Genomic DNA, 26,765 nt, shown 5'->3' with positions numbered 1-26,765 from the left:
TAGTTGGATGTCATCAGCATAGCGATGATAGGAGATATATTTATAGTGCTTAATAATTTGGCCTAGGGGAAATACATAAAGTAGAAATAGAATTGGACCCAGGACAGATCCCTGAGGTACCCCACACGGCAAAACTGTTGATTCTGATGTGACATGATTCATGCAAACAGTAAAAGATCTCTCAGACAGATATGATATAAACCATTTTAAAACAACACCAGTAATCCCAAACAAGTTCTCGAGTCTGTTTATCATGATACTGTGATCTACAGTGTCAAAAGCAGAGCTGAGATCCAACAGGACCAGCACGGTGTTCTCCAGAGTCTGCTGGCATCAAGATATCACTAGATACTCTAAGTAAGGCCGTTTCAGTGGAATGCAATTTACGAAAACCAGACTGGAAAGTATCCATAACAGCATTTTTATCCAGGAGATAGTTAAGTTGTTCTACTACTACTTTTTCTAAAATTTTCGATATAAAAGACAATTTGGATATTTTCCTATAACTGTTAGGAAGAGATGGATCCAGCTGGGGTTTCTTTAATATTGGCTCAACAATAGCTTGTTTTTATAGAAGCTGGGGACTGAGCCAGTATGAAGAGAAGTATTTATCATTTCCACAATACAGGGGCCAATGGAATCAAACACACTAGTGAAAAGTGAAGATGGAAGGACATCAAGGGGGCTTGAAGTCTGTTTTATATGACAAAGCAGGCCTCTGATGTCTTGTAATGTAACAGGAGAAAAAGAGGACCAAGTATCAGAGGAGAGCAAGTTGAAAGTCTGATATTGAGAAGATGATGGACAGATATTAGACCTGATGGCAATGACCTTATTTCTGAAATAGTTCATAAACTCATTGCATTCGGACGTTGAGTGAACTGGTGCACAAGGAGCATCAGGAGAAACAATGCTCTTAATTGTTTTAAACAAGAATTTGGGGTATTTCTTTTTTGAAGCTATGAAGTGTGAAAAATACTCTGTTCTAGCATTTTTCCACATGTCATTTAGTAAGACGATAGATTCTTTAAGGTGTAACTTATAAACCTCAAGCTTGGAAGCCTTCCACAAACGTTCCAGCTTGCGACAGTATCTCCTGAAATTACGAATGTTTTCATTTATCCAAGGATGAGATTTCAAACGTAGGACAGTACTTTTTTTCAGAGGTGCCACTATGTTTAAAATAGAATTACACTGGTTATTAAAGGATGAGACAAGAGAGTCCAAATCATTGTAAGTCATTTCAGCGTCAAACATGACAGAGAACCTTTTGCCGGCGTTCAGGTTTATGATTCGCCTTTCAATCGTTATTTTGGGTTAAAGTTAAGTTAAAATATATGCAGCTATGGTCACTCACATGGACATCTTCCACACGAATGTCATTTATATTTAAACCCAAGGAGAAAACAAGGTCCAATGTGTGACCCTTTACATGTGTAGGGCCAGAAACATGCTGCATAAAGTTAAAAGACTCTGTGATAGTCATGAAGTCAGCAGCCATATTACAGGATGTATCATCAATATGAAGGTTAAAATCTCCCAACATTACCACCTTCTCTAATTTAATAATGGATGACAGGAGGTCATTAAATTCAGTTAAAAAGACTCCGGCAGGGCCAGGAGGTCAGTAGATTAAAATACAATATAAGGTGAGCAAAGAGCCGACCTTGATCATCTGCAGTTCAGATGAGGTAAAGGAATCCGAGTTCATCAGTCTGCATGTGAATCTGTCCTGGTGCACAACAGCGAGACCTCCGCCACGTCCCGAAAGACGTGGAGTTCCGATGACGGAGCAGCCAGTCGAACAAATTTCCTTCAGATGTATATAATCCACGTTTTGTTGCCACGTCTCAGTTAAACACATGACGTTGAGAGATTTCTTTATAAAAAGATCGTTTAAAATAAACGATTTGTTTGTGATTGAGCGAGTGTTGAGCAGGGCAAACCTGATTGATGACGTTTGGTTGGTGCACTCAACAGCTGACTGCAGTGGCACTTGAATTAAACACCTGTGTGCACCTGTTACACCAGGCGGTGACTTCAGGGCTAGCTGAAGCTAATATCCATAGTGGTACGTCACATCTGCCATCAAAACTGCGGTCGAACGAGGGACGCAAGGTGAACATGGGGCCATCGGACCATAGATTCCGGGCTGGGAACTGAAGTGTAGCGTCGGCACCAGGTGACAGTAGATGAATTGGTCGTAGGCACCGGGAATCTTCCCACATCCAAGAAGCTAATCTTCGGTACCTTCTCAGTCATATCATTAAACTATAATGAAGGTAATGGGAAAGAGTTGTTGAAGTGGATGATCAGTGAGCAGCATTATTGTTTCATGCCAAGAAAGAGCAAAAGAGATGTGATACACTGACTATTTGTTCTTCAGTCACTTTTCTCACTCATTGTGTGTCCATGCACCTCTCTGCATTGAATCATACTTGTGATTAATCTCTGGCTCGCTCCACAGCATGTCTTTTATCTTGTCTTCCTTCTCTAACCAGTGGTGGCAGATGGCCGTTCCTCCCTGAATTGAAATTGAAAATTAAATATTTTCTTTGAGAGTGTTGATGGAGAAGTATAGAGGCCAGAAGGACGTGCACTGTGCCTTTGTGGATCTAAAAACACATATGATAAGGTACCAGGAAAGGGACTGTGGTATGTATGAGGAAGTTAATAGTGACAGAGAAGTATGTGAGGGTGGAGCAGGATGTGTATGAGAACAACGCGGCAATGGTGAGGTTTAGGAATGACAGATGGGTTCAAGGTGGGGTAGGATTACATCAGAGATATGTTTTGAGCCCCATCATGTTTACAATGGTGATACGTTGACAGATGAGGTCAGGAAGAAGTTTCCAAGGACTGTGTTTGCAAATGCCCTAGTCTGGGACCAACTCTGTTCATTGGCTCCTTCACTACATCCATCACTTTTCTATGTGGTCTTCCATTTTCCTCCTGCCTGGGAGATTGACATTAAGCTCCACAGTTACCATCCTTGTCCAGAATAAACCCAATCCCTCCTCTGCACATGTCCAGTCCATCTCAGCCCTGCCTCTTCAACTTTGTCTCCAAACTGTTTAACCTGAGCTGTCCCTCTGATGTCCTCATTTCTAATCCTGTACATTCTGTTCCTCCCAATGAGAATATTAACATCTTCAGCCCTATCACCTCTAGCTTGTCCTACAGTCTATTATCAGAAACTAAAAGCCATGCCCTTAAGACACAATAACCACACAGAGAATGTCAGAGATGCATCTGACCCTTGAGTTGATTAATCTACTGGTTTGTGATGCCTCATCAGAAGTGGAAGGAAACTATTAGAAAGGCTGAGGTAAAACAAAGTAAACAAAAACTGAACTGAAAATCTGTGAATCAGAAAATCTCTGATTCCAGTCATCAGTATGTCAGGGGTCAGGAGCGAGGTACAACAGTGAGTATCTGCAAACAATTTGTGAAACATGATAGAGAATCATCATGTTTCAGAGCTTTATTTCAGCCAGTGGTGTTGGAGATCTTGTGGGATCATTTTGACAATGAATTGAACAAATGGCAGCAAAACAATCAGTTTTTGCATTATATAACGTGTTCTATTTGTGTTTGTACATTTCATTACTTCAAAATACAAAAATGAGGCTGGATCTGTACTCTTGCACAGTACTGTATGTGTTTTCATGTCTCTCAGTAGTTTACAGAGGTGGAAAAAGTACAGACATACTGCACTTAAGTAGAAGTAAGAATACCATTGTTAAAAAATAGTCCAATAAAAGTTGAAGTACTGATTCAAATTGTGATTCCTGGCTAAAGTAAAAATAAAAAAGTAAAGGCTTCATAAATGTGCTCAGAATAAGAAAGCAAAAAGTAGGTCGTTGGAGGACTTTTCTATTTTTGTGCAAAGCTAACTGAACCTCGTACTATATTGACATTGTGGAAGTAAACACAGACGACACGAGAGCTCTCGAATGTTTTCATTTATCCAAGGATGAGATTTCAAACGTAGGACAGTACTTTTTTTCAGAGGTGCCACTATGTTTAAAATAGAATTACACTGGTTATTAAAGGATGAGACAAGAGAGTCCAAATCATTGTAAGTCATTTCAGCGTCAAACATGACAGAGAACCTTTTGCTGGCGTTCAGGTTTATGATTCGCCTTTCAATCGTTATTTTGGGTTAAAGTTAAGTTAAAATATATGCAGCTATGGTCACTCACATGGACATCTTCCACACGAATGTCATTTATATTTAAACCCAAGGAGAAAACAAGGTCCAATGTGTGACCCTTTACATGTGTAGGGCCAGAAACATGCTGCATAAAGTTAAAAGACTCTGTGATAGTCATGAAGTCAGCAGCTATATTACAGGATGTATCATCAATATGAAGGTTAAAATCTCCCAACATTACCACCTTCTCTAATTTAATAATGGATGACAGGAGGTCATTAAATTCAGTTAAAAAGACTCCGGCAGGGCCAGGAGGTCAGTAGATTAAAATACAATATAAGGTGAGCAAAGAGCCGACCTTGATCATCTGCAGTTCAGATGAGGTAAAGGAATCCAGCGTTCAGTCGTTGCTAACAACAAAATCAGTTACTTTGTGCGGTAATAAGTGGCTTTACCTGTTCGAAGATGAGCTCGGGTTTAACGTGTGCTGTCGTCGGCTGCCACAATAATTCAAGAAAACTGAAAAACGCATTAGAAACATTTTGCCTTGAGCATCAACAACTTAGAAAGGCCTGTCCGTGCCCACCGCCCTACGCACTGCACTCTATGCCGCGGAAGGAGGATCGGAAACTGGCGTGGCTGGCAGCTTTAAGACTCAAACACCCTCCAAAGAGAGTTTATGTTTGCTCCTTTCATTTTATCGATAAAAAGCCCACAGAGCTACACCCCGACCCGGAGCTTTATCTGGGCTATGACCGACCCCCACCGAAGAAAAGAAGAAGGCTCACTCGGACCACTTTGAGTGTGACAGCTTCCAGTAATACGAACAAAAACACAGAATCTGTACCCGGTAAGTGAAAGTGTAAATGTGGTTTGCCACCGTTTCGCATTTTAAACACGCAATTCTTTACTTTTACTAAATAATAGCCTATGGTGAATAGCGTTAGTATCAGCACTAGCTGGTTATTAGCAGCAAAGTCTAAATTTTAACGAAAGTTTATAATAATAATAATAATGCCAAAAGATTAGCTCCAAGGGCTGTAAAAGTCTTAGGTTTGTGTTTATAAAGAACATGTTTTTTCAAGTCGAGAAAACTCAAGTAAAAAAGTTAAAGGCAACCTTTGCAAAAATACCAACAGTTGTGACTTTTTTTAGAATGTAAAATAAAATCTAATCACATTAATTGAATAAAATTGTGACAAATTTTTAGGGGACTTAGGAACATTTTATGTTGACATTTATGATTTTGCATTTGTGTGAAAAAATGTAGAATGAGAAATTTCACTCAAATATAATAAGCTAAGTGACACTTTACAGTTTCTCTTATGCTAACAGTTTGACTGTACATCTGATCATATTTTTGTCTTATTCAGACTCCACAGTGTTACGTTCAGTGGAATTAGACCAGGCCAGCATCTCCACACAACCCCCTGAGCCACATCTGCACTCAGTCCACACACAGTGGGAGGATCCTTCGCAACAAGACCATCAATACTGCAACAGGTCTCGCAGAAAAGATGTGCAGGATAAGATGACTCAGTGTGATGAAGTTGCATATTTCATTCTCAAAAATGATGCAGACGCTTTGCTGTACACTGGGATAGCCTTAGAAACATTTAACACACTTGTGTCGACACTGGAAGGATATGACAACAATGAATTTACCATGTCTGTCCGAGATCAAGTCCTCATGACACTTATGAAATTAAAGAGTAACCGTGTAATAGGTGACCTAAGCCGCCAGTTTCATATATCACAAAGCATGGCCAGCAAGATCATCTCACACTGGTTAGACAAGCTGGAGGAAGTTCTCCGACCATTAATTCCATGGCTGCCAAAAGAAACTATTCAAGCAACTATGCCTGAAGCCTTCAAGAAGAACTTTCCAAATAGTACATGCATTATAGACTGCAGTGAGACCCTTTTACAGAAACCCAGAAATCTGGGCTCAAGAGGGGAATCATACAGCCATTATTATTCACACAACACAGTCAAATATTTGGTTGCTGTTGCACCATGTGGACTAATCATGTTTGTGTCTGCGGCATATGGCGGCCGATGTAGTGACAAATTTATCACAATGGACTCTGGAATATTAACATACCTAAAACCTGGTGATGAAGTCATGGCAGATAGAGGTTTTACAATTAAAGACTTACTCTTTGAGAGAAAAGTTAGATTAGTAATACCCGCTTTCACAAAAAAACGTAGACAGCTAACTGAGGAACAGGTAACATACACACGTCGGATTGCAAATGTAAGAATCCATGTTGAAAGAGCAATCAGACGCTTGAAAGTCTACAAAATACTTTCACAAATTGTTCCTATAAGCATGGCTCCTAAAGTAGACAAGATACTGAGAATATGTGCTGCTCTAGTGAACTTAAGAGAGGATCTCATTCGTGATACACAATAATTGTGTATGTTATGAACAATTGTGGACTCGGGGATATTAAGATGGTTACTCAGGACATAAAGTTGCATAGTGTAATGTAATTATTTTAAAATTTGATGTACATATATGTAGAGAGTAAATAATTCCAGGTCTCACTTTTTTATCTTGTGTTCTAGATGAAAGGTTATGTGATACAGTGTGTGTGTGCGTATGTATGTATGTATGTATGTATGTGTATATATAAAACAATTGCAATCAATCAATTGAACAATTATTACTTTTTTATTCAACCACAATGTGATAAATTTCTTAAATGAAAAAAAAAAGTTTTTCTCAAATCTACAATAATTAGTTGTGCATTCTTGACATTTTTTTGTGTTGGAAGATTACAGAAATACAGAACTATTCACAACATTTAATGTTGTCAGTTTGTCATTCATTTCCCACCATATGTTACAACTACGTACATTTTAGTTGTATTGAAATATTTAACAGATTTCATATTGAATGTCTCCTTTCATTCACAAGACAGAGACCAAACTCTGCAGACATGTTGGTGTCTGACTGTCGCATTTATAGTTGTAACATGTATTAAAGCTTGCCCATTATCTTCAAGTATCTCTCATTTAACTGAAACCGTCCTGCTGCATACTCCTCTACAAGTCGAGGTAAGAAATATGAGAAGTAAAACCCTCTCAAGCGTTTTACTTGTTCCTTTACAAATGCTTCATCATATTGCACTGTAAATGAAACATGCTCAGTAGGTGTCCAGATCACAAGTGTGGCAGTCTTGAGCCCTGTGCAAAACATTGTAAGTTGCACTTGCATGTAATAGCCTCTGCTGCCAGTTTTCTGCAGCTGCAGTTCTCCATCTACCAGTTTGATATCGCTGCATTTCTGGGTAAGCTGCTCCGTGAGTGAAGGATAAGTCTGCACAGGACATTTTATTTCTAGAAGCACATCTGAGTCAATGACCCCGTCAGGACTCGCAGAGAGCCATGGCTCCTGGATGCTGATAACACTACCCATGTGAAGGATGTTCATACCCTGTTCTTTCAGCTGATGACAAGCTTTAACTTCATTTTCTTTACCATAGTTTGTTTCATAATTCCCACGAAAGGAAGGGTACATGTGCTCAGATAAAAATTTGTCATTTTTTGTGGTGGCACGTACTGGAACTTTTTTAGCAGAGCTTGCTGTAAGTCTGATTTTCCTGCAGTTGTGCCACAAATCAGATGCACTTTGCTCTTTTGTTTCTTCTTGTAATTGTTCTGCTTGCTCTTCAGAAACTTGAATGTATGCCTGGTAGAATGACCTGCATGGATTACAGCTTAGTTTGTAACTGTGTGCTTGGTGTGGCTGAAAAAATTGCTCATCAACTTTACTGTTGCGGTGAGGACCTGCAGATGGCGAGGCATTGTAACACTTTCCAATTAATGTGTTCTTGAGGAGGAAAAGTGGCTTCACTGGTGCTTTGCTAACACTGTCAATAAAGTCTTGATGTGTAAGGTGATATGGTGTGTTAGGGAGAGATTGTGTCACTGCAGTCCGGGAGTTCACATCGTACTGCTGCTCTGCCCTGTGATGTCTGAAGTTTATCTGGCTTAGACGTTTAGGTTCAAGGTTCTTTGCTGTCCCTGCATTCCACCTGCGCTGCTCGTCTGTACACGCAAGCCCTGTCTTTCCACTGATCGCAGCATTCTGCACCTGTAACAAACATTAATAGTTTTTTCTCACTGTCAATACTCAAGATTTAACATAACGAGGAAGTTTACACTAACAAAAGCAGTACACGGTTGGTGTCCTGCATGTTATAGATATGACCCTGGGTCAATACACCTGAATCATATCCAAAACAGATATAAACACTGGCAAAGTCACCCATATTATCCATTTCATATTAATAGTCAGTTACTTTTTGATGCAGAAATATACACCCACAGTCTAATTTTTTTCAAAGTAGTGTGTGTGTACAAATATACATATATATAAACAAACATGTATTATACTACTCTGTGTCACTTCTTATAACTATAGTTTTTCTTGTCTTGTAAATTTGACCTTAATGTTCAGTCTTTTATTTTTTTTATATTTTATCTTCATGTGATTGTACAGCATACAGCCCACACAAAGTTAACGAGTGGCTTTCACATGTAAACAGTGCTCCACGTAATACTTGGCTAGATGGCAGTAGCGTGACTCCTTAATCACAGCCTTTGACCAGTCCAGTGTTTCTGTTTCAGTGATTTAAACATTGTGATATCCAGATAAGTGATATACCTTCCACAGAATAGCAGCCGCATGGCTACATGATCTCCCTAATCCGGCGATACAGGAACAGCCGACTGTCTCCACTACTCCACTTTCTCTTAGCATTGCCCATGCTAAGTGTTTCGCTTGATTAATACTCTGGCTCGGCTCTACAGCTGCTTTAAGAAAAATAAAGTCGCCTTGTTTGTTGAGCAGTACTTTATCAATTTTGTTGCTGTGCAGGTAATTATACGCCTCGGTGCTCTTGTAATTACGTAATTCCTCGCCATCAACGCCTTCGGAAAATACAAGGTAATTAATAATGTCGATGTAGCTAACATCGGGCCATAGTTTCATGTCATCTACCCACTCCGTGAGAAGTGACGGGTGAGGCACTGCAACTGAACTGTCCTCGCTGCTTTTTAAAACATCTCTACTGTGTATCCACCTTCGATGTGTCGCCATTTACTCCAGGTAAAACAAACTGCAGTGAGAGAAATCTTTATCAACAGTGAAGGTGTAACCCCGCAACTGTCAACAACAGCGCAAGCGGAAGTAAAAAACCGGCTTCCGCTATGAATCGGGGTAATGGCGCGAAATCAGAAATACTGTGGATATAATCCACGTTTTGTTGCCACGTCTCAGTTAAACACAAGAAGTTGAGAGATTCCTTTATAAAAAGATCGTTTAAAATAAACGATTTGTTTGTGATTGAGCGAGTGTTGAGCAGGGCAAACCTGATTGATGACGTTTGGTTGGTGCACTCAACAGCTGACTGCAGTGGCACTTGAATTAAACACCTGTGTGCACCTGTTACACCAGGCGGTGACTTCAGGGCTAGCTGAAGCTAATATCCATAGTGGTACGTCACATCTGCCATCAAAACTGCGGTCGAACGAGGGACGCAAGGTGAACATGGGGCCATCGGACCATAGATTCCGGGCTGGGAACTGAAGTGTAGCGTCGGCACCAGGTGACAGTAGATGAATTGGTCGTAGGCACCGGGAATCTTCCCACATCCAAGAAGCTAATCTTCGGTACCTTCTCAGTCATATCATTAAACTATAATGAAGGTAATGGGAAAGAGTTGTTGAAGTGGATGATCAGTGAGCAGCATTATTGTTTCATGCCAAGAAAGAGCAAAAGAGATGTGATACACTGACTATTTGTTCTTCAGTCACTTTTCTCACTCATTGTGTGTCCATGCACCTCTCTGCATTGAATCATACTTGTGATTAATCTCTGGCTCGCTCCACAGCATGTCTTTTATCTTGTCTTCCTTCTCTAACCAGTGGTGGCAGATGGCCGTTCCTCCCTGAATTGAAATTGAAAATTAAATATTTTCTTTGAGAGTGTTGATGGAGAAGTATAGAGGCCAGAAGGACGTGCACTGTGCCTTTGTGGATCTAAAAACACATATGATAAGGAACCAGGAAAGGGACTGTGGTATGTATGAGGAAGTTAATAGTGACAGAGAAGTATGTGAGGGTGGAGCAGGATGTGTATGAGAACAACGCGGCAATGGTGAGGTTTAGGAATGACAGATGGGTTCAAGGTGGGGTAGGATTACATCAGAGATATGTTTTGAGCCCCATCATGTTTACAATGGTGATACGTTGACAGATGAGGTCAGGAAGAAGTCTCCAAGGACTGTGTTTGCAAATGCCCTAGTCTGGGACCAACTCTGTTCATTGGCTCCTTCACTACATCCATCACTTTTCTATGTGGTCTTCCATTTTCCTCCTGCCTGGGAGATTGAATTAAGCTCCACAGTTACCATCCTTGTCCAGAATAAACCCAATCCCTCCTCTGCACATGTCCAGTCCATCTCAGCCCTGCCTCTTCAACTTTGTCTCCAAACTGTTTAACCTGAGCTGTCCCTCTGATGTCCTCATTTCTAATCCTGTACATTCTGTTCCTCCCAATGAGAATATTAACATCTTCAGCCCTATCACCTCTAGCTTGTCCTACAGTCTATTATCAGAAACTAAAAGCCATGCCCTTAAGACACAATAACCACACAGAGAATGTCAGAGATGCATCTGACCCTTGAGTTGATTAATCTACTGGTTTGTGATGCCTCATCAGAAGTGGAAGGAAACTATTAGAAAGGCTGAGGTAAAACAAAGTAAACAAAAACTGAACTGAAAATCTGTGAATCAGAAAATCTCTGATTCCAGTCATCAGTATGTCAGGGGTCAGGAGCGAGGTACAACAGTGAGTATCTGCAAACAATTTGTGAAACATGATAGAGAATCATCATGTTTCAGAGCTTTATTTCAGCCAGTGGTGTTGGAGATCTTGTGGGATCATTTTGACAATGAATTGAACAAATGGCAGCAAAACAATCAGTTTTTGCATTATATAACGTGTTCTATTTGTGTTTGTACATTTCATTACTTCAAAATACAAAAATGAGGCTGGATCTGTACTCTTGCACAGTACTGTATGTGTTTTCATGTCTCTCAGTAGTTTACAGAGGTGGAAAAAGTACAGACATACTGCACTTAAGTAGAAGTAAGAATACCATTGTTAAAAAATAGTCCAATAAAAGTTGAAGTACTGATTCAAATTGTGATTCCTGGCTAAAGTAAAAATAAAAAAGTAAAGGCTTCATAAATGTGCTCAGAATAAGAAAGCAAAAAGTAGGTCGTTGGAGGACTTTTCTATTTTTGTGCAAAGCTAACTGAACCTCGTACTATATTGACATTGTGGAAGTAAACACAGACGACACGAGAGCTCTCGATTAACACTCCTCGTTTATTACTCGTCACCACACAACTGAATACCTTTCCCTCCAAAACATAGCAACAACACTTCCTGAGAACTGGGTGTGAGTGGAGCCCTCTCCAGTGGTCAACCACACATGCCCCCCCCCCCCCCCCCCCCCCCCCCCGAACACCCAGTAGGGTCATCCCCTAGTCCAGAACCCTTGCTTTAATCAAGCGTCCAGAACGGCTGAACCGGGGAGGTGGAGAGCTGGCTGAGGAGAAACGAGCCTGAGGACCAGGTTGGCATGGGCGGTCAGGAAAACCTGAAGATAGCTCGGGCCCCGCCAGGTGGGGGGCGCTCCCAGAGGAAGAAGCAGAGTTGTCCAGTCCAGTGGAAGGCGGACGGCCACAGCAGGGGGCCTGAGCCGGCACCACCTGATCATCCAGAAGCACATGTGCCGGTTTAAGTCTGTCAATAGAAACAGCCTCCTGCTGACTCCCAAAGTCCAAAAGGAAATGCTTCCGGCCGGTTGAATAACCCTAAAGGGGCCGTCATACAGTGGACGCAGCGGAGGCCTATGAGCGTCATGCCTGACGAAAACAAACTGCAGAGTCCAACGACCTCGGAACAAAGGTGTCGGGCAGACAATGGTGCACTGGGCCAGGAACAGAAAACGAGTCTCTTGGGGGACGGAGAGACAGCACAGAGGGAGCGAAGCACGGGGGGTGCACTCTCGGGCAAGAATTCCTCGGGGACCCGGGGAGGCTGACCGAGGACAAGTTCAGCCAGGAAACCCCGAGGTCTTCTTTAACCGCGCAGCGCAACCCCAGTAAAACCCATGGAAGGCGGTCCACCCAGTTGGCATCTGTGAGAGAATCACGGAACACAGCCTTAAGCGAACGGTGGAAACGCTCGCACATCCCGTTGGCCTGCGGGTGGTACGCAGTGGTTGGGTGGACCTTGACCCCTAGGCCGTCAGTTTCATCAGCTTTTTCTCCAATCAATATTATGTCTATTCATAGTCTTGTCTCCTCTTTACTGAGAAATCTGTTTATTTTCTCTCATGTTCTTCCCTGAGTTACTCTTTTTGAGTTCCTCAAGAAAATGAAAACACGCGTTTCCTGGGACTTTACATTTCTGTTCCTCGTGCTCTGGATTTCTCTTTTGCACTTTGTTTGGTTTTGGATCTACATCAGCAGTAAAATATTGCTTTTCATCAAGTCCTTTCCTTCTGAGAGGCCTGCATTTACATCTTTGCCAAACCCTGGCATCTAAAACATTCCTTTTATATTTCTGGTTTCAAGGGTGTGAGAGACAGAAAAAATTCCCCTTAAAAAGGCACATTTGGAATGCATCCAATTAAACTAGACATGGAAGATAGAGAGAATTTTGTTTTGATCTTATCAGATCCTAAAAATTCATACATCCTGTTCTCTGTTGGAACTGACAGGACTACATTTCCTTGTCATTATTTTGCATATCTAATTCATGTAAAAAAGAAAATGCAACCGGAACATCTTACAGAACCTGATAGAGATCTCAGAAATCTCTGGAAACTTTGGTTTCCTTGTTTACAGAAACGTGTTCAAGTGTGAAAACCTTGTTGTTTGGTTTAAAAGGTGTCTTACTTCCTTCTTGTGTGAAGGAAGTAAATACTTTTTATATAACAGATCTCAGATTTGTCTCCTTTAAAATATATTAAGCTCAAGATTGACAAATGTGATCAATCAACGAACCTCAACTGACCTATTCAGGTCCAACACTAAAATACAGAACAAAATCGCATTTCTTCAAATTAAAATAAGCCCTCAAAAAGTGAAAACTTTGCACTGACATCATTATACTGCTAATGCCAGCTGTTTGGTCAAGTAAGACTAGGTTTTGCATTCTTTCACACATGTACTTAAGTAACCAAAATCCAGCTCTGCTTTTTTACATTAAGCTTATTTACTGACTTTAGAATAGCTGACCTATTTTAACATTAATGTTAATTTTTGCACATCAGGTTATCTCACATATCAAACCAGCATATTAAGCTCATAACTCTTTTGCAATTGAATCTATTTAACACTTCAATTTCTTTTCTTTTTTTTGTTTCCACTTATTTATTAATCCTATTTGTATTTTATCCATTTGTACATATTAACGGGCATCTGCATGTGGACAGCAGGGAAAGAATTTCATTAGAGAAAAGCTTTTTCTTTGCACACATGACAATAAACGCTTTGAATCTTGAATCTTATTTCTAAACTTTTGTGTGAATGAGGAAAACGGTCCCTATTCAGTTCAGTTGAATTCATTTTTATTTATACAGTGCCAAATCATAACAGCAGTTACCTCAAGGAGCTTTATATTTTAAGGTAGAGACTCTACAATACAAAGAAGACTGAGAAGACAGAAAAAAAACTCAACAAACATATGACCCCAATGAACAACCACTTTGGCAACAGTGGGAATGAAGGGAAGCCAGTATAATCACTCTTCCTGAAGACTTTTCAGTGAATTTTTAGGACATCCTGATAATAAAGAATTACAGTGGTCCAGTCTAGAAATAATAAATACATGAACTAGTTTTTCAGTGTCATCTGAGCCAGGATGTTTCTAAAATTAAAAACGATGTAAGGAAATTATTTCTCAGGAGAGAAATTTTAAATGATTAAGATTCAAACACTAAATGACCAAACCATTAAATTATAAATGTCACCTCTCTTTTATTTACATAGAATATTGAGTCATTTTGTCAGTTCAAAATAGATCAACTAAATACTGAATAATAGAAAAACCTAATTCTGAACTACACTTTGAGAAATCCACATTTGACTTTTACAGTCAGTAATATCTTCTCTTTGAGTTCATTAGTTTTTTCTCCTTTTTATTAACACAGTGGTATTGTCTTTTTGGCATTTAAAAATATGTACATAGCCCAATGAATAATTTAAATTAAAATCTAAATAACTAAACATCCCAAATATATAAATGTAGTAAAATAAAGAATTTTTGAGGAAAAACTCACTCATAAGTTGCACCTTATCTCTCATGGAAAATGAAATGTTGATTTTGAGCTGTTCAATTCAACATTGTTTAACTAACAGAGCTCCAGTTAAAGGAACTAAATGAATAGAATTTGCATGTATTTGTACATGTATATATTTTGAAAAATGTGTTTGTCCATGTTGTAATGTGAAAAATAGAAAAATAGAAAAAAATATTAAGAGAAAAAGATATCAATTTTATCAATTTTATTATTGACATAATCATGATGATGTTGTCCAAAACCTAACCCTTAACCCTATATTTTCAAAACATTTATAAATGGTTAATTGTATAACTTAATGAAAAGTCAACATTAAATATATGCACTATATTTCTAATGAAGTTTACAGTGATAATGAATACACACAATTCACATTTAATGCATAATACATTAATTAATGAATTTACATAGTGCAAAGTTTTAAATACACAATAAACTGTCATGATCACACATCCACTACAAATTGGACCAGATCCACCTAAGACAAAATATACTTTAGAAGCAGAGCTCATATTGTGATTATTATTTATTTTAAAATGCTTTTGTCTGTACCAAAACACCAAGAAGCAAAACAACATCATCAAAATATTTTTTTTTACATTTTTTTCATACATCCAAGTTTATTGATGCTACACAGCAATATACATCGTAGGTCTGTGTCAGAGACTCCTAATCGATACATGCTGAGCCTAGATTCTTCATTACAATAGTTTAATCTCTGTGAAGAATGAGAAAAAAATTTTGAATACGCTTCAGTAGGGCCTCAAGGAACTCATACTGAACAGCCTTAAGTCCCATGATACCTGCAGCCTCCACCTCCTTGTACATGGCATCTGTGTAGTGCTTGCCCCCATTTGCTGCCACCATGTCATCAATCTTGTTGACCAGCTCCACCACCTGCGTTCTGTCTTTGCTGGTGTTTTCAAAGATGTGGAACCTGTTTCCACAGCTTTGGATGATGCGGCGAAGTCCTTCCTCAGCTTCACGTACGTACTCCTGTATGGTCGTGTCACCAAGATCACCACCGCGAGTGAACAGCACGATCATGTGCTGATTTGCAGCCTGGCCAAACAGCTCCTGCAGGGCTTCCACTGAGTTTTTCTCTTCTTTGGTGAATCGACCCACTTGGATGACCAACAGGAACACATGAGGACCGGGACAGGAGACTTCAACACAACGCACAATTTCTCTTTTGATGAACTCATTTGATTTTGCAGTGTCCAGGATCCCTGGTGTGTCTACAACACTAACTACCCTGTTACCCCACTGAGTCACACCTTTCTGACAGACCTCAGTCACTGACCGTGATAAAGGAGAAGATCTGAAATATCTGTCTCCCAGAATGGTGTTTCCAACAGCACTCTTACCCACACCGGTCTTTCCAAGCATCACAATCCTCAAATCAGGACCTGAGACACAAATTACAACCTTGATTTAACCTGTATACACAACAAAAAACAATCATACAGACAGAAGATTAACTTTGAGTCTTACCTGCTGGAAATTTAGCCATCTTAATGTCACTGTTTTCACTGCACGTGTGAGCGAGAAGAATGTTAAAGCTTCTTTTCAACACATGGTTTATTTATAGCTCCACAGCTGACACACCTCCAGCATTTGCATAACAGGTACATATAATAAAGAGAGAGCGCAGCACAGCCTGCAGAAGACACCGTGCAGAGTTTTGACACACCAGACTAATGAAATATGTCTGAAGGTAAGTTTATTTGAAAAGGTTTCTTTGCTTTATAGCTGTTTTTTTTAACAGTTTTAATGATTGAATTTTGTAGCAGTAGAGAGAAAATGTTGCTCTTAAACAGTGTCAGAGAAAAAGGATTTTGTGTTTGTTCACAGACAAAATTTCAGTCGTCATCCTGGGAAATGGGAAGTTTTTGAAGAAAGCGTTAATAACCAACATCCTGGAAGATGACATATCTGTGCTATCCACAAGAAAGATTCTAACAAAAACCAAGATATATGAAAACGAGACATATGTTTTCACATGCATGCCAGATTTGGACGTGCAATGTGATGACATAAAACAACAATTTGCTATGAATCCAGACCCTGACATGTGTTTGTTGGTGGTAAGATGTGACTTTTCAGTAGAAAATGTGTGGAATCAGATAGAATATCTGAGCAAGAAAAGTGGAACACCTACAGATACATTCACAGTTGTGCTGCCTTTGAGTTCTAAACCTACAGAGTACCCATTCAAGAATATGACCATGGAGCAGCTTTACAGAGAACTGCCTTACAAACAGCGGGGGTTAAGTCATAAGAGGTAAACCTAAAAAATCAGTAACATATAATGAATATTTATGATATCACATAAGTTTGCATAAGAAGAACAGTGTTTTATTTAATCTGAGTAATCATATTAATTCATTAGTTATTAGGTTTATTATTATTATATATATATATTGTAATGTTTCAAACATAATAGATCTTTTGCCCAAAAAACAAAGTTTCCTGGTGAGTTAATTTAGTTCTGTTATATTACAGGTCTGCTGCAGATCCCCAATCTATGACAGCTTTGGGAGACCTCAGCTTAAATTCATGTTTAAGAAGCAAACATGAATGGATGGAAGGCAAGACTCAGCTTTATCAGCAGTATCTCACAATATTGTCGTGTTCTGTGTGTGGATGTGTATGTCAAAAACATTTCTTTAGCCTTTTTATAAAAGTGGCAGATGTAACAAAGAGCCCTACACTATCCCCGTACATAGTTTCAAATGTGGGACATTTTTTGAAATTTTTATCTCTATTATTAACATTTTTTTTTTACTTTTATCTAATCAGGAAGTTAAAATATTGAGATAAAGAGTCTCTTGTGCAGGAATAGCATGGTGTAATTATGCGAACTGCATGCAGATATAATTATGTGTATACTTAAATGCGTATTTAACTGTTCAGATAAAAGTCTTGTAAGTGTTTTAGCTGTAGATGATTATTCTTCAGATCTGGAAAGAATATTTATTTCTATTTCACTGTCACTTATTTTTGTTCTTCATTGACACAGAAAATCACTTTGATACCAAAGTGAACCTAGTTCTTCTGGGAATGACCGGTACGGGAAAGAGTGCCAGTGGAAACACCATCCTCGGAAAGAAATTCTTCAAGTGTAAGCCGAGTACAAAGCCGGTCACCACAGAGTGCCAAGTGGCAGAATCAAAGATAAATGGCATACATGTACGTGTCATTGATAACCCAGACATCTTTGATGATGACATCAACCCACGAGTTTGGGACACACATGTAAAAAAGTGCAAACAGCTTTGTGAGTCAGAACCATGTGTGTATTTACTTGTGATGCAAGCAAGCAGATTTACAGATGGTGAGAGAAACATAATAGAAAAGCTAGAAAAAGCTTTTGCAAGCAAAGTTAGAAAACAAACAATCATCCTGTTCACCAGAGGAGACGACCTGCACTGTGCAAACATTAAGCTGGAGGATTTTCTTCACTCCTGCCAACCTGGTCTGAAAGAAATAATTCAGAAGTGTGACAACAGGTGTGTTGTTTTTGAGAACAGCAGGCCAACATCACATCAAGTGGCAATTTTAATGGAGAAAGTGATCAGGATGATCCAAGAACAGCAGCAATGATAACACTATGAAGTGCTTGGATATGATAAGTTGTTAAACAGAAAGATATAAACAGAGCATGAAATACTAGCCTGAACTGTTCAGTTAGAAATGTTTTCTTTTGTTTCCCTTTTTATTTGCCTTCGTCAAAATCAGCCTTTAATCAGCGACTGATTATGAATTCGGTTGTTATTGAAACTGGTGCATGGAGTTTGTCTCTTATTGTGTTTCTGTTTATAGCCTGTTGATGTAAATCATTCATGTTAAATTCACCAATAAAATGAAGTTTGGTAAATATTCATTGTTGACCAAAGGTTTTTCAAGTAACAGAGACCCTTTGATGATTCAAACATACCTTTGAAAAAACCTATATCTAGCAATAATAGCACTAGTAATAAGAATACATACAGTAATCATAGCAAAAAAAAATGAGCATTTGATGTTTGTGGATTGAACACTTGCAAAGACTCAGTGAAAATTTAAATAATTAAAATATGCAGATGTTAAACAAATATGTAGGACTTCTTTCTACTATTTGCAAAATATCTCTAAAATATGAGATATCCTGACTCAGAGTGACACCCAAAATCTAGTTCATGCACTTCTTGCTTCTAGGCTGGACGACCGTAATTCATTATTATCAGCATGCTCTAAAAACTTCCTAAAAGCCTTCAGTTAATCCAAAATGCTGCAGCAAGAGTACTGGCAGAGACTAGAAATGTTAGGATTTTGAGTTTATTATATTATTTATAATTTCTAGTCTTTGGTTTCTTTGAGTTCTGTCTTATGGTTTTTGTCTCTGTCTTCTCTAGTTGCTCTGTCTCCCCTGTCAGCTGTATCCCCTTGTCTAGTTCGCGTCTCTGTGTATCCTCAGTTGCTATATCCCCGTGTCCAGTCAGTGTCTGTGTCTGCACTGGTCCCACGTCTCTGTTCCCTCTGTTACAGTGCGTGCGAGTCTGTGTCTTTAGTTCAGTCTGTGTCATGTTTCCTGTTTTATTTTGAAAGTCCATGTCTGATGTTAATGTATCTGGTTTCGCTTCCCCTTGTCTCGTTAGGCCTGATTTGCCCCAGCTGTGTTTCCCTCCTGTTACTCATTCCCTGATTGCTCCCTCTGTGTATTAAAGCCCTGTGTTTCTCTGTGTCTGGGTTGCGATCTACCGTTTACCTAGCTGTGTGTTCTGTCAGTCCTCCGGTTTAAGTTTATTTAGATTTTTTCCAGTTATGTTATATTTTGAGTTTTACATTAAAGCTGTTTTGAGTTCACGACTGTCTCCTGAGTCTGCACCTTGGGTCCTATTCCTGTCTGCACACAGCCACTCATAACAAGAAAGAGAGAGCATGTTTCTCCTATTGGCTTCCCTTCATTGGCTCCCTGTTAAAACCAGCATATCCAGCTAGCATGGGCTAAAATAAAAATCAGCTGGAAAACCATCCGGACCTGGGGCTTTATTGTCTGGGTGATGCTGTATGGCTTCATGGAAGTCAGACATTGACACAGGTGGATCCAGAGCTACAATCTGTTCATCATTTAAACTGCTAAGAATTTATATTGCTAAGAAATTCTTCAAAAGCAATGATGGAGGGAATAATCTGTGATGCTGTGAAGCTTCATAAAACTCATAAAAAGATGTATTTATTTGTTGTGGATCATGAGTAATGTTCCCAGTTGACTCTTTAATAGAATAAACAGTTGTGTTTTTATTTATTGATCATTACCCATTAGCAAGGAATTTCCTAAATTTATTACCACGTTCAAAGCTCTCCAATTGCAGATTTGCAACAATAACCATGTTCTTCTGTTAATTATTTCATTTCATTTAATTCTAGCTTTAGTTTTCTCATGGTGTTAATTATATGTTCTTGTGGCGAGGAAGCAGATTCTAAAGATTACATTTTTGTTTTTAGTACAAGTGTTTGTTCTTTTTCTTATGAGAAGAGTAAGGTATTATTTTGACTCTTTTCTGTCTCAGAGAGTTCGACTCAGTGAATGATTGCTGATAGTGTCTGTAATATCTCTTGTAATCCATCTGTTAACTAAAAAGTAGTCTATACAAGAATGTGTAATCCCTGAGAGGCGACATGAACACCAAGCATCACAAAGACCTAAATCACTCACATGTTGTTTAAGAATGTCTGCAGTCTGGCACTTCTTTTGACTCACTGAACCTGTCAATTTCTAGATTCAATACCAGATTGAAGTCTCCTCCTATTATAAGTGTGGTTTCAGAGTGATCCAAAAGTGAAGAAAAGAAGTGATGAAAAAAGGACGAGTCGTTGTCAATTTGGTCCATACAGTTAGTTCCATATGTATTTGGAAATACATATTTAGTTATTTATTTTTAATCTTTTTTACCTGTCTACTTAAACCTACTTAAACCTATTCCATTTGTAGTTATATAATGGACATGGATATAATGTAGAGTCTCAGCTTTCATATAGAAAATTCTATGTATAGAAAACTATTCCGCGCATAATTAAAACAGGTCCGCGGCTCCCAACCGTAGTAAAGGGACCTCTGGCTATTACGTCGGGTTCATGTCGGGCTCGTAACCAAAAACTAGCTTTACTTTGTTGTCTGGGTCAACTTTGCTAGCGAGAGACAGAGAGAGGCGTTGAAAGACTGCTCCAACGGAACTTATTGTTTCAGAGGAAAACACGAACACGGTGTACGGTCGAGTCTCAATAGATTACTTACAACTGGGCTACACTGCCCATGAGGCTACATTCTTTAGGGCTATGCCTGTAACACTCTGCCTGTTGCCTTTATATTGAATAATGTTTTGAACAATAATTTTTAAAAATATTTCTTCACGTCACTAGGCGGGCTGCAAGTAGAGGTCGCGAGATTGAGACCCAGGCTTTAGAGCCTCTTAATGTGTGTTTTATTTGGGTTTCCACCAGTGTGGAATTACCAAAAATAGATAGCAGACAACCTAGGGTGACCAACCGTCGTCTTTTCCCCGGACATGTCCTCTTTTCATGTTTTGATAAAAATGCCCAGGTTTCCCTATATTCCGACAGATATTTGTGACGTCATCCCCGAGTTGATGCTTTGTGAGTGCTTGTTTTGCGCTCACAAACGGGACAGACAGCATGCAGCAACGCGCCTAATGATGTTTAAAAGATCTCTAAAAGAAAGTCCATCTTTTCAGACGAACTGGAAAATAAATTTCCCTCGTACCAACCCAGTACTGGTAATTTTTCTTCTGCAGATGAGGCATTATTTCTGTAACATTATTTAATTCCAGAGGCTTTTAAGTTATTTTTTGCAATTGTTGACTTGTAAAAGGCTATATGACATATTTTATTTCACAATTCATTAACCGCACAGAGAAGACATCGTTGAAATATGTTAAATATGTTTCTTTAGGCAAGTTAAAACAGTAACTGTAACAGTTACTCATATTTTGTATTTTAAATACATAACGCCAGAACGTGTATTCTGTTACTCCCCAACACTGTCAATATAGCTACACCTCCTTGAGCTATACTGTAAAAGGTGTGAGGGAACTTTGGTAAGGTGGATGTGTGTGCAGATGATTTGGACATATGAGCTTCCTGTAGAAAGACAATGTCATTTAATCAATAAGTCTTTTAATGAAACCAACTCCATGTATTCCATGTAACAAACCTCAGGGTAATGAAAATAGACACGTCATTGTTTCCAGGGCCTTTTATGCCTTCTTTGGGATGCCTGGAAACACTACTCCATGAACTCACTAAGAACTTTAAAGTCTTTGTGTAGAATTTGTGCAGAACCTCTGTACAGAAGTCTCGACCGGCTCTCTGTTTAAAGGATCTGAGTCTTTGATCTATGGGGTTTTACCACAACTGATTAACAGAAACTGATGGTAGCTCCCCCCCTAATGATCTATGGCACTTGGAAATGTTTTGAAGGATTAATTTTTTTGGCCTGGGAAATAAGCCCCAGGGACCTGAATTTTTAGAAGCTATAATAACCTATTAGAACCTCAATAAGGTGGTTGCAAATAGTCATACCAAAAACAGGAAATGTCCACAAAATAAACTTTTAATTGTGACTTTAATTAATTGAAGATAGGACACTTTATTAAGTAAATTTTAAATAATTAAATCTAAACTGTTGCTAAATACCTACACTATTAGGTTTTAGTGAGACAGAGAGAGAACCACAGTGGGTTGGAAAAACAAGACCAAATCCACTGTTTCTTGCTGCAAAAATGCACTGTGTGAACCAGTCCTTGACTCGTCTGCGATGACCCAATGAAACTAATTTTTATCTGCAGAGGGTCTCTGTTCATCCTCTGACACAACCAACATCCAGCGTTACCAGTATCCAATCATCTATTGTGACATCATCTGATTTGAGCTTATCTTACTGTTCCCTCCCCCCCCCCTCCTCCCTTCATCGCTGTAGCAAAAGTTTTTTTTTTATTACAATAGTCACATTTATACAACATAATTCACTTCACTTTTCATAATTTCAACTTTGACTTCTCCTTATCACGTTGAACAGAATTACACTCTTTTCCCCTGTTACAAACAAGTAAATACTTCCATTGTCACAGAGTGCTTGCTCATAGGGCGTCATGTAACTGGGGTTTTCTCCCCACAATATCACAGATGTTGTCATCTCAAGGCTGTGTTAATTTTTTTTCAGTCTTGTTGCTGCACTGCTAAGAAAGTATTTGCAGACTTTGACACACCTCCAGCATTTGCATAACTGGTTCATATAAAACAAACAGAGAGTGTCACAGCCTGCAGACATCCACACAGCCTCTGCCTGCAGCATGTCTCATAGTAAGTTTACTGTCACTGTTTCTGTAATGTTATATTTTTAAAAAGCATAATCCAAGTCAAAGCAACACTTTTATATCTACTAAATATTTATTGAAATCACATGTTTAAATTTTATATATAGTGTTGTTACTATCAAAAAATAAAACTGTGATTCACTATTTTTACAGACAAGATTTCAGTTGTTGTCTTTGGAAAAACAGAGTCTTTGAAGAAAGCCCTAATAACCAACATCCTGGGGAAAGATTTGTCTGTGCTACCCACGAGAAAGATTCTCAAAAACATCGAGATATATGAGAATTATACATATGAGATCACATGTACACCTGACTTGTACTTATTCTGTGATGACATACAGGAACTATTTTCTGAGAATTCCCACAGTGACATGTGCTTGTTGGTGGTAGAGGATGGGTTTTCACCAGAAGATGTGGGGAAGCAAATAGAAGATTTGAGTAAGAAAACTGGAAAACCAAGAGAAGAGTTCACAGTCGTGCTGCCACTGACATGTGAACCCTCAGGTTACTGTTTCACATCCTGCACCATCCAGCAGCTTTTCAGTGAACTGGACAAACTGGCTAAACACAGACTACTGGTGCCAGGCTCTAAGAGGCAAAGGTGAAATTTGAGACTTGTTGAACTGTGACTGTTAACTTCATGCAAACACAGTTTGAAGTATTTTCTTTATTTTAGCTCTGTACACAGATACTATAAAATGTTTGTATTTTATAGAGAAGGTTTGCATTTTTATTATTGTTATAAAAATAATTAAGTTTTTATAAAACAGTAAACAGCTGCCTGCTGAGTTTATAATTGCTCTGTAACAAAATTACAGGTTTGACTATGAATCACAAACAATGTCCAGATCACACAGTGACATAACAAAGCCAGGTAAACTCACATCTCTCTCAGGAGCGTCTTACCAACAAATACAAAAAGTTGTGCTGTTCCGTGAATGAGAATATTTCACATGATCCCAGATGTGTCATTAAAAACTGACAAAATTCTTTTATGCCCTTTTAATTCAGTTGGCAGTTTTAGCAAAGAATTATTTACACACACCAAGAAGAGTTTAAAAAGTAAGATGCATGTTTTTACAACGTAGCTGAATTTAAAGAAACCATACATGTTTATTTTGTCATTTATTCATTCTTAAGGTAGGATACCAACTGATTTCTTTCCATTATTATTTGTACATATCAATACAGGAAAGCGTGCTATCACCACAGTGAACCTTGTTCTACTGGGAATGGCTGGAACTGGAAAGAGTGCAAGTGGAAACACCATCCTCGGAAAGAAGAGCTTCATGTCTAAACCCAGTTCAAAGCCGGTCACCACAGAATTCCAGGTGGCAGAAACTGAGATGAAGGACTTACATGTACGTGTGATTGATAGCCCAGATATCTTTGATGATGACATTGAAGCATCAGTTTGGGACAAACATGTAAAACAGTGTAAACAGCTCTGTGGGTCAGAACCCTGTGTGTATGTACTCGTGATGCATGTGAGCAGATTTACAGATGGTGAGAGAGACATTATGGAAAAGTTAGAAAAAGCTTTTGCAAGCAAAGTTAGAAAACAAACAATCATCCTGTTCACACGAGGAGGCGACCTGCAGCAGGCAGAAATCACCTTGAAGGATTTCCTTCACTCCTGCCAACCCGGTCTGAAAGAAATAGTTGAAAAGTGTGGAAACAGGTGTGTTCTCTTTGAGAACAGCAGGTCAAGTTCACAGGAAGTGGAAAAGCTGATTGACACGGTGATCGGGCTGTTAGAATAACAGGCAATATAGATAAAATCATGTGCTTAGACATTTGGCCTTTTTTCTGTAAAGCTATGAATAATTTAGAGGGTGAAAGTTTATTCTGCAAATTGAAGTGACAGATTATAACAAAACAGTTGCCTTCTATATTTTATTTACTACAGTAGCATTTAAACAAGAAGAGTTTCCTTTTTAAAATATGGTTACTTTAAAGAGTTTTTCAATTTTTTGTTAAACAAACTACTGACTTCCTCACATAGTTCTGCTCATTAGAGTGTAATAGAATCAAATAAATGCTGAATTTATTAAACTGAAGTTATTTCATGCACCTAGTGTTTCTTTGTTTTCCGATATTTTTACCAGGCAGATCTATCACACACTAAGATATTGAAATATTACACAAAACTCAGTGCTTTGACACACAATAGGTATTCATGTAAAGAGAGGTAACCAAATATTAAGGAAAAATGTTGTCCTTACAGTTAATACTTAATACTTGAAATAGTTTTCCCAGGATGTTTACCATGGCCGCCCAGGACAGAGAGATTATATATTTTGAAAGCTCAGTTCCTGGTTAAATTTAAATAAATAAATCATTTAATTGATAATAATAATAATCACAAATAATTTGTTGTATGTAAAGTTAGTACCATAAATCTTTCACCTATTTATCGAAACATTTTCCAATTATAGTTATATAATGGACATGGACTAAGTGTGTCCATGTCAGCTTTCATTTGAGGGTATCCACATTCAAACTGTGTTTAGGATTTTCAGCTAATTAACATGTGTCACCCACTTTTTAAAGGGACAAAAGTAATTGGACAATTGACAAAGGCTATTTCATGGGCAGGTGTTTGAAATTCCTTCCTTCTTTCATTATTAATTGAGCAGACAAAAGGTCGGGAGTAGATCTGAGGTGTAGTGCTTCCATTTGGATGATTTTGCTGTGAACAGACAACATACAGTCAAGAAGCTCTCCATGCAGGTGAAACAAGCCATCCTGAAGCAGAAAAAAAACATCAGCGAAATTGCTACAATATTAGGAGAGGCAAAATCTACAGTGTGGAACATCCTGAGAAAGACACACGGCACTGGTAAACTCAGACCTGCACGTCCACGGAAGACAACAGTGGTGGATGATCCCAGACTCATTTCCATGATGAAAAGAAACCCCTTCATGACAGCCAAACAAGTGAACAACACTCTCCAAGAGGTAGGCGTATGGATATGAAAGTCTACCATGAAGACGACACTGCATGAAAGTAAATAAGACGGTTCACTGAAAGGTGAAAGCCACTCATAAAACTCAGGAATAGACAGGCTAGACTGGACTTTGCTAAAAACAAAAAAATCTAAAAAAGCCAGTACAGTTTGGGAAAAACATTCTCATGATAGATAAACGCAAGATCAACCTCTACCAGAAATGTGGCAAGATAAAAGTACTGAGAAAGTGTGAAACAGCTCATGATCCAAAGCATACCAAATCAACTGTAAAACACAGCACAGGCAGTGTGATGGCTTGGGCGCACATGGCTGCCAGTTGCACTGGGACGCTAAAGTTTATTCATGATGTGACACATGACAGAAGCAACACAATGAACTCCTGAGGTGTTCAGAGACATACTGTCTGCTCAAATCCAGCTAAATGCAATCAAATTGATTGGCTGGTATTTAATAAAGCAGATGGAAAACGACCCAAAACATATGGCCAAAGCAACACAGGAGTTTATTAAAGTAAAGAATGACCAAATCAGTCACCTGATCTTAACCCAGCTGAACATTTCACTTGTCGGAGACTAAACTTCAGACATGCACACAGACAAGAAAGCTCCTTACCATGCATGGAGGGTTTCACCCCAAGTCCAGCACCCTGAGGCTGTACGCTAAGCGGAAGGAAGGAGGCCGGGGACTGGTGAGTGTCAGCATCACAGTCCAGGATGAGACAACGAACATCCAAGAATACATCACGAAGATGGCCCCAACTGACCGAGTGCTCAGTGAATACCTCAGGCAGCAGAAACTCAAGAAAGTGGAGGGAGACGAGGAACCATCATGGAAGGACAGGCCCCTGCACGGTATGTACCACCGGCAG

General features: G+C 38.9%; 3 protein-coding genes across 3 annotated transcripts; 1 reads left to right on the top strand and 2 right to left on the bottom strand.

Annotated features, from left to right (window-relative positions):
- Window positions 1-7,136: 7,136 nt before the first annotated feature.
- On the bottom strand, window positions 7,137-9,347 carry LOC308385921 (uncharacterized protein). Its single transcript, XM_080865130.1, has 2 exons — window positions 8,832-9,347; window positions 7,137-8,258 (listed from the first exon to the last, which is right to left on the bottom strand). Exons 1-2 carry the CDS (start codon window positions 9,264-9,266, stop codon window positions 7,143-7,145), a joined length of 1,551 nt encoding a protein of 516 aa, XP_080721256.1. The 5' UTR covers window positions 9,267-9,347; the 3' UTR covers window positions 7,137-7,142.
- Window positions 9,348-11,719: 2,372 nt separating this feature from the next.
- On the bottom strand, window positions 11,720-16,060 carry LOC308385345 (GTPase IMAP family member 7-like; the record flags this gene model as incomplete). The annotated part of the gene is made up of 4 exons (XM_080864202.1): window positions 11,720-12,052; window positions 12,284-12,378; window positions 15,351-15,956; window positions 16,042-16,060. 4 exons carry the CDS (start codon window positions 16,058-16,060, stop codon window positions 11,720-11,722), a joined length of 1,053 nt encoding a protein of 350 aa, XP_080720328.1.
- Window positions 16,061-16,254: 194 nt separating this feature from the next.
- On the top strand, window positions 16,255-24,688 carry LOC308385344 (GTPase IMAP family member 7-like; the record flags this gene model as incomplete). The annotated part of the gene is made up of 3 exons (XM_080864201.1): window positions 16,255-16,264; window positions 17,570-17,709; window positions 24,257-24,688. The coding sequence occupies 3 exons, from the start codon at window positions 16,255-16,257 to the stop codon at window positions 24,686-24,688; spliced, it is 582 nt and encodes a 193-aa protein (XP_080720327.1).
- Between the last annotated feature and the right edge of the window lie 2,077 nt (window positions 24,689-26,765).

This window comes from Rhamphochromis sp. 'chilingali', assembly GCF_963969265.1.
Source record: "Rhamphochromis sp. 'chilingali' genome assembly, chromosome: 18".
In the NCBI taxonomy this organism is placed as follows: Eukaryota; Metazoa; Chordata; class Actinopteri; order Cichliformes; family Cichlidae; genus Rhamphochromis; species Rhamphochromis sp. 'chilingali'.
Note: the sequence above shows the minus strand (reverse complement) of the source record. Positions and strands in the feature narration are given on the sequence as shown.